General features: G+C 36.9%; 1 protein-coding gene across 1 annotated transcript in view; it reads right to left on the bottom strand.

The window, feature by feature from the left end:
• Positions 1-482: 482 nt before the first annotated feature.
• LOC143230435 (nucleolar protein 4-like) overlaps positions 483-8,944 on the bottom strand; it is a 75,621-nt gene continuing 67,159 nt past the window's right edge. The window contains exons 9-10 of the mRNA XM_076463979.1: positions 4,435-4,840; positions 483-3,201 (exon numbers count right to left, since the gene is read on the bottom strand). Of these exons, the coding sequence (XP_076320094.1) occupies positions 3,038-3,201; positions 4,435-4,840 (570 nt within the window). The 3' untranslated portion in view covers positions 483-3,037. The remainder of the gene's footprint in view (positions 3,202-4,434; positions 4,841-8,944) is intronic.

Here is an 8,944-nt window from a genome sequence, read left to right as displayed (position 1 = left end):
TGATGTTTCGCATAACCTAGAGAGCATAACTATTTTTTTCTTGAGTCATTTCGTTATAGCTTAAAAAGAATAATTATATTTTATTTAAATATTTGGACCATAGTCTTAAAAGCGCACTCAAGTTTTATTTCAATTGTTGTATTTACTTAAAGATTGAAAATGTCAATAATTTATACATTTGAAGATTTCAGTTATTGTGTCTAATTCTGGATTAACAGTTTGACATAACTGCCCGGCATGGCCTAGCGTGTTAAGGCGTGCGACTCGTAATTTGAAGGTCGCGGGTTCGCATCTCCGTCGCGCCAAACATGCTCGCCCTCTTAGCTGTGGGGGCGTTATAATGTGCGGTCAATCTCAGTATTCGTTGGTAAAAGAGTAGCCCAAGAGCGAGCGGTGGGTGGTGATAATTAGCTGTCTTCCCTTTAGTCTTACACTGCTAAATTAGGGACGGCTAGCACAGATAGCTCTCGAGTATTTATGCAAAATTCAAAAACAAACAAACAAACTAAACTCAGGAATTAGATTGGTTCAACCTTTTCGCTTAGCAAGTAACTATTTATAGTTAGACTAACTTTATGGAGTTATATAAAGTTGTTTCTGTATCTTTTAAAAGTTTTTTGTATATTTTTAAAAATTTAAACCTTATATCATGACTTACATTAAATTTAAACACCACACAATATATATTCAGTAATTATATCGTGCTTGCTATTGCTTATGGCTATTACTTTACAAACAAAGCGTATGAACCTTAGTAATTCAACCCCTGAGCTAACCGGTAACAAAAAAATCATTTTATAGTAATTAAAACATAAAAATGGCCTTAATATATTAGGTTGTCCAGAAATAAATGTCGTTTTTGAACTGTGAAGTTTGGAAAAGTATAAACCAGTGTTGTAAAACATGCTTTAATCAAAGTAAGCACCATTTGCTTCAACACACTTTTGCCAACGTGTAATGATGCTGTTTATGTCCCTGCTGTAGAAATTAGAGTTTCTGTGGTCAATGAACTCTCTGAAAGCTTCTTTTGTGGCTACCTTGTTTTGAAAGTGTTTATTGTTCAAAAAGTTGTCAAAGTGCTTGAAAAAATGAAAACCTCTATGGAAAAGGTCTGAGAAATAAGGTGGATGAGGCAGAACCTCGATTCTCAATTCATTTAATTTTTGGAGCGTCATCCTTGACAGGTCTCATAACGCTGATTTTGTTGATCTTCAGTCAGCTCATTCGGAACCCACATATCCAACTTTTCCGTCTTCCCAATCGCACTCAGGTTGGGTGGCAATGCTTGATTTGCTTGTACCTAGTTTTTCTGCAAGCTCACGTACTGTTGTGCGAGGGTATGTCTCAACTACTTTCCCTTAATGTGTTTTCATCTAAAGATGGCTTCCACGACCTTCGTGGTCTTAAGATTTTCATCTCCATGTCGAAACCTTTCAAACCACGCTAAACTGTACGTACAGTAACAGATCCATGGCCGAATACTTGGTTGAAGTTCCGTGCAGTTTCGATAGCTTTTTTGTCTAAGTTTGAAGACGCAGAGGAAAATCAGACGAAAGTCCTTCTTGTCTATGCTGCCTTGGGGGTTATGAAACTTACTCTGAGTAGAGTTGAAATAGTAAACAATTAAGACACCTGAATAGCGACAAACGTTGGATTAAACCAACCAACCAATGATAAGTTACTCAATATTCAGCTTTTAAATGTCTTCGTGCGAATTCCGACATTTACTAGACAACCTAATATACTTGAAATGAAGTTATTTGTTTGTTTGTTTGTTTTGGAATTTCGCACAAAGCTACTCGAGGGCTATCTGTGCTAGCCGTCCCTAATTTAGCAGTGTAAGACTAGAGGGAAGGCAGCTAGTCATCACCACCCACCGCCAACTCTTGGGCTACTCTTTTACCAACGAAAAGTGGGATTGACCGTCACATTATAACGCCCCCACGGCTGGGAGGGCGAGCATGTTTGGCGCGACTCGGGCGCGAACCCGCGACCCTCACATTACGAAGCGCACGCCTTAACGCGCTAGGCCATGCCAGGCCTCGAAATGGAGTTATAACAGCTATTTATTTTTCAATCTACTTATACTGAAAAAGTACATTTGGATTTTTTGGGGTGATTAAAATCAGACTATAATGTTCACATCAGAAGTAACATTACTTTTACAAGTGAAAAAGTAACATTCAATAATAATTTTCCGCAGTTAACACCCGAACATTATTTTGAGAAAATCGCTTTTTATCTGTTTTCACTTTACCAATGTAAACTTTTAACATTTTATAGATGTTTAAAGTTAGCTAAAGTTTGAAACAATGTTTTTTTTTAAACTGATTCGATACTTATGTTACAGATTTCATTTCTTTTTCACTTACGATAAAATTAAGAAATATCGCTTCTCATGTAGAGGCCTAATGCGCTCTCTTTTATTATCGTAACCTTTGTTGTATGTAGCCTGGAGATTAGCATATCAAACATCATTGGCACAACTTCGGTTACGAACAAAAGAAATACAATTAGGCCTCTTATAATTATAATAGTAATGCATATATAATATTTATGGGGGGTTGAGTTCATTTTAATTCACTTTAGTTTGTTGACTCAAACTGCTTTAGAAACTGCATTAGGCCTCTACGTCACACATAATATTTTCAAAGACAAAAGGTAAATAAATAAAATGTCTAAATAGATATTAAATATTTCTCTGATTGTGTTGAACAGTAGCTTTTAAACAAATGTTGGTTGCTAAATACTAAGGAACTTCATTAAAAATGGATTACATCTATCAACCACAACGCATCAAAGCCGACCTGAGGAAAAAAATGTTGGCACTTCAGTAACTTCAATTTTATAATTAATGACAGCACGTTTTCTTCACCTTTTTACTGAAAGTTCCAAAAGATGTTAAAAATCAGTTTGTCTCAATGAATTCACCTTAGCTAGTTAGTACACAGAACTTTAAGTGGCTCTCTTTCTGTTCTGCGTTAAGAGTGAAATATTAAAAAAAGGCATTTTATTTATCGTAAATTCGTTCTCCTCGTTAATCTTGTTGTATTAATAACTGTTCCAGTTCATCAGCTGATCGTAGTAAGAATGCAGCCGACTCACGGTAGCCAGCAATCAGCTGTTTAACAGCGTTGGCTTCGCTTGAGTTCAGAGAATAACGTGGTAAGGTAGGTTTGTTCATGGTCAGATCAGTTGGACCTGTAATAAAACAATATTAGGTTACAGAGAACTACATCGTGATGTTCTATATAGGTTGCTCAATCATTTGATCAACGTAAACTACAAAGCATTATACATTAAAAATTAATTCAGTGCTCTTATTTAGAATTTTGTTCAATAACAGTTTTATTGATGTGATTTTAACCTGTACATTCAAGTTAAACAACATTTAACATGAAATTCTTGACGAACTTTTTCACCCCTTATATAAACAGCGTATTTATGCACAATCTAAGTAGAAAATACGACAAAATTAAAAATTTAATTATCTCTTTTTGTTTTTATTGTTTAGGAAATGAAATTAAAACCTTCCTAATTTTATTTTAAAGTGACATTAATATTCAAATCATTGATAATAGCTATGTTCTTAATATTGCAGTTGGCCCGGCATGGCCACGTGGTTAAAGGTACTCGACTCATAATCTGAGAATCGTGGATTCGAATCCCTGTCCCATTAAAATGTTCGCCCTTTCAGCCGTGGGGTCGTTGTAATGTGATGGTCAATTCCGCTATTCACTGGTAAAAGAAGTAGCCCAAGAGTTAGCAGTGGGTGATGAAGACTAGCTGCCTTCCCATTAGTCTTACACTGCAAAATTAGGAACGGCTAGCACAGATAGTCCTCGTATAGCTTTGTGCGAAATTCAAAAACCAACAAAATGTTTCAGTTTGAGCCATACAAAAAAAATTAATTGAATATTTTCTTTTATTAACAAAATTTATAGCTTGAAATTAGGATGTTACTGGTTTAGTATTATTTTTGAATCTGATGCTTTCTCTGTTGATATTTCTTGGTGAAATAATTTTACAAAAATAGTTAATTAATAAAGATAAAGTTAGACTTGTTTGGTGAAAACCTGACTTATTTCTTCGCCTCTAACAAAATGTGTATGTTTAGTACAAAAAACAGCAACAAAAAAAAACGTATGTCGGGTAGCCCAGTGGCTCAGCGGTATGTGTGTGGACTTACAAGGCTAACAACCGGGTTTTGATACCCGCGATGGGCAGAGCACAGATAGCCCATTGTGTAGCGTTGTTCAAAACAACATGTATGTTGGATAAATTTTTGTATAATATGTAAATAATAATAAAGGATTTTGTAGTTCTTTTTTTTTTGTAAAAGTATAAAACAAATAAATTGTTTAATAGTGAAATCCATATTCGTTTATCAGCTTTACTTTATATACAACAATTAGAAATAAATCAGAGGCTTACCATTTGTTAGAACACCACACGCAGTTGTCACTTGATGATTATTATTAAAATGTGACGATGTGTCTGACGCAGGAATGTGAACTTGCGACATTTCCCGATAGGTAACGCCATTTGGCAACAAAGAGTTACTAGACTGCTGTATTCCACATGTGCCATCGTTTATGATTTTTATTCGAGTTGACGCAGTAGAAGATTGTGTTGTCTTTAAGACTGCTGCGTTTCGATTTTGAGAATGCTGAATAGGCTTAGTAAGCTGAGTATGAAGCTGGGATGATGATTCTACAGGATGTACAATGGAATTCCTGCTTGCTGACCCACCAACGCCCCGAGACATTTCGCCCTCAACTCCATAATATGAAGCCATGCTAGTAGGATGAGGCAAGACTCGAGATCTCTTGATTTCTGTCTATGAACCAGAACCACAAACAAATAAAAACCTTATATCAAACCAAATAATTAACATCCAAATATGCATTTGAAAATATTTTTCCAAACTAAAATAACTATTTACACAAAAGATATAAAACGACAAATTAAGTATCAGTATTCAAATATTTCTTTGATATCAAATTCTTTGATGAATGTCACCTGTTGCGAATATACACATATTCGGGCATTGTATGACCTTTCAAGCTAATTCACTTCTGATATGTTTGGTTTTGGTTAATTTCCTTTTCATGTTAATGTTGTGGTTTCCTCAAAGATAATCGGCACAAAGAATAGATATATCTGTTTGTTTGTCAGTAATCATGTTCACAATGGGTTATCTGTACTCTGCCCATCGTAGGTATCGAAACCAGAATTTTTGATGAGCCACCGATGGTTAAACTAAATGCTTAAAAATAATATTAAGAATTAAACTTAACATCTAATAAGAGCCAGTGTTGAAAAGTAACAAGTGTCTATTTTCTTATAGCAAAACCACATCGCTATCGCTATCTACAGAGGGGAATCGAACCCCTAAATATAGCGTTGTAAATCCGGAGACAAACCGCTGTACCAACGCGGTGCCTAAAAGTAACACCCGGATGTATCATTACAAACAATGATTCTAACACCAAAAACTAATATTAAAGCCCACTAGTGGCACAGTGACATGTCTACAGACTTATGATTAGAAACCAAGTTTATATACCCGTAATGTCAAAGCACAAATAGCGATGTATATGGTATGACATATAGGATAGTCGAAAATTTCTGTATGAATGTACTCTTATACAAAGGAGTTCCTGCTTACTGACTCACCAACATCCCGAGATATTTCGCCCTCAACTCCATAATATGAAGCCATACTAGTAAAATAAGGCAAGACTCGAGATCTATCGATTTCTGTCTGTGAACCAGAACCACAAACAAATGTTTGTTTGTTTTTGAATTTCGCACAAAGCTACTCCAGGGCTATCTGTGCTAGCCGTCCCTAATTTTGCAGTGTAAGACTAGAGATAAGGCAGCTAGTCATCACCACCCACCAACTCTTGAGCTACTTTTTTACCAACGAATAATGGGATTGACCGTAACAATAGAACGCACCCACGGCTGAAAGGGCGAGCATGTTCGGCGCGACGGGGATGCGAAACCGCGACCCTCGGATTACGAGTCGCACACCTTAACGCGCTTGGCCATGCTGGGCCTCCACAAACAAATAAAAAACCTTATATCAAACCAAATAATTAATATCCAAATAAATTGCTGGCCAAAATCTTAAGGCCAATAAACTTAAAGAAAAAATATGCATTTTGCGTTGTTAGATTCAACAACTTATTTGAGTTGAGCTTGGAAAGATGAAAATAAAAATAAAAAACTTTTTAGCATTTAATAGGGAAAATGTAAACATTATGAAATTAGCCTAAACACTAGCTAGTCAGAAGTTTAAGATCATACCAAAAAGAAGTCCTAAACATGGTAGGAAATGCCCAGCAAGAGGTCTCAGTAGTGAGTTGCACAGCCGTCATTGCGAATAATTTCAAACATTTGCTTTGGCATGGTCGATATAAGCGTTTGCAAAAGACTGGCTGGAATGTTATTCCAAGTGGTGAAGGTGGTTTCACGAAGATCATGCACTGTTTGGAATTGACGTCCATTTCTACAGACTTCCCTTGCCATTCACCCCCAAACATTTTCAATGGGGTTCAGTTCGGACGAACACGCTGGATGGTCCAAAAGAATCACGTTATTCACCATGAAAAAGTCCTTTGTCCTGCGGGCATTGTGGATTGCAGCGTTTTCTTGCTGAAAGATCCAGTCATTTCCACACAAACGAGGGCCTTCAGTCAATGAAGACGTTCTCTCCAACATGCCAATGTAGCCAACTGCTGTTTGACGCCCCTATATAAGCTGAAGCTCTAGTGTTCCATGGAAGGAGAAAGCACCCCAGATCATGATGGAGCCTCCTCCACTGTGTCGTGTGGAAAATGTCTCCGGTGGGATATCGTTATCATGCCAGTAACGTTGGGAGCCATCTGGACCAACCAGGTTAAATTTTTTATCGTCAGAGAACAAAAACTTCGTCCACTTTTCTACGTCCCATGTCTGGTGCTTCTCAGCAAAGTTTAACTGAGCTGTTTCGTGGTGTGGAAGGAGGCATGACCTTTGAAGACGTTTACGGTTTCTAAAGCCTCTCACTCGTAGATGTCGTCTTATTGTTCTTGAGCTGTATTTTTTGTCCGTAAGGGCCTTACTCTGGTTCGTCGATCGGCTGGTGTCTTGCTGGACAACCCGTCGAATCCTCCTGCTCAACGCCGGCGAAATTTTCTTGGGCCGACCACTTGAAATTCTCGGTCCGTATCTCTCAGGGTCTTTTAAGAAATTTGCAACAGCAGTCTTACTACGCCCAATCTCACCAGCGATGGCACGTTGAGAGAGTCCTTGCTTTTGCAGCTCGACAATTCTTCCACGTTCAAACTCTGTTAACTTTTCAGCCTTTGCCATGTTTTTACCCCATGTAACACAGGAGATGTCAGTGAAAGATGTTGACAACGCTAATGCTTGAACACAAATGACTAAATTTCGTTACGCGTTTACCGATTAACGCTTCTTTTCAGTGTGGTCTTAATCTTTTGACCAACTAGTATTTAGGCTAATTTCATAGTGTTCACATTTTCCCTGTTAAATGCTGAAAAAGGTTTTTATTTTTATTTTCCCTTTCCTTCTTTTCATCTTTCGAAACTCTACTCAAATAAATGGTTGAGTCCAATAACGCAAAATGTATAATTTTTCTTTATGTTCATTGGCCTTAAGATTTTGGCCAGCAGTGTATGTATTGGGAAATATTTTTCCAAATTAAAATAACTATTTACGATAAAAACATAAAACAACAAATTAAGTATCAGTTTTCAACTATTTCTTTGATATTATATTCATATCAGATAGCCATCGTGTAGCTTTACGCGAAAACCAAAAACAAACAAACAATCAACAGACCACTATTTTCTCTATTTCTTTACTGGTTTAGACGATTTTCTGTTTGCAGCATCTGATCATTTTAAACGACATGTTTAGGACAACCATGTCAGGCAAATGAAAACATTTTGGCTGTACTAAGTGCCTAAAAACTTTTGCGGCATAACATTTTCTTGTTCTCTATCTCTTAAAATTTTTAACTCACAACAGTCTGAGAATGATACAGCTTATTTCAGCACTTCAAAGCCCTTGACGCCAATGTGGTGTCTGAACTTTTCTTAGAAGACCTTTGAAAAACTCCTATATGAATATTTACAGTTACTGCTCAGCTTTAAGATAGGCCATTCCCTGCAGACATCATAGACATCATGTAGATGCAGGAAATTATTGTGGGCTATTTCACACTCTCAATTATTAAACATATTCTGTAATAATTATTCTTTGCTAGAAAATGCATCAAAATAGTTTTGTTGTTCATATATCCCGGCAACAGAGATGGTAGCTGTTCAAGTGCTCAAAGTGTGGAGTGGTGGATATTTTGGGTTATGCGTCAAATGCTGTGTTGCCTGTTTCTGCATTCAGTTACATTCCAGAACTACTCAAGAAAATGGTTCAATTTGTTTTCAGTAAATCTGCTAGGAATAGCAAGTTCGTTTGCTTCACCCTCTCATCTACTCTCTAAGATAATGAGGACAGCCGTAATGTTTTGATTTATTTTCTAGTATATGGTTCTGGAGCCAATACTAACAAAGGCATTGACTCAATATTTTAACAAATAATGACCCTGCTGTTTGGCTGAATGCTGAACTTGTAATCAAGATGGGTGGAATGAAAAGATTTACAGCAAGCATGTCATTTTTCAAATTTGCTTAAACGTGGTTTTTTGGCTAACTCCTATTTACTCAACTACCTTCACCAGAGTAAGCTCCTAGTTGAGTCAGAAATTATATTTAATACAGTAAGATAGTAACTGGTTTGGTTTGATTCGAATTTCGCGCAAAGCTACTCGAGAGCTATCTGCGCTAGTCGTTCCTAATTTAACAGTGTAAGACTAGAGGAAAGGCAGCTAGTCATCACCACCAACCGCCCTCTCATGGGCTACTCTTTTACC

This window comes from Tachypleus tridentatus, chromosome 10, assembly GCF_004210375.1.
Source record: "Tachypleus tridentatus isolate NWPU-2018 chromosome 10, ASM421037v1, whole genome shotgun sequence".
NCBI lineage: Eukaryota > Metazoa > Arthropoda > Merostomata > Xiphosura > Limulidae > Tachypleus > Tachypleus tridentatus.
The sequence above is the reverse complement of the archived record's forward strand: the minus strand, read 5'-3'. Positions and strand labels throughout refer to the sequence as shown.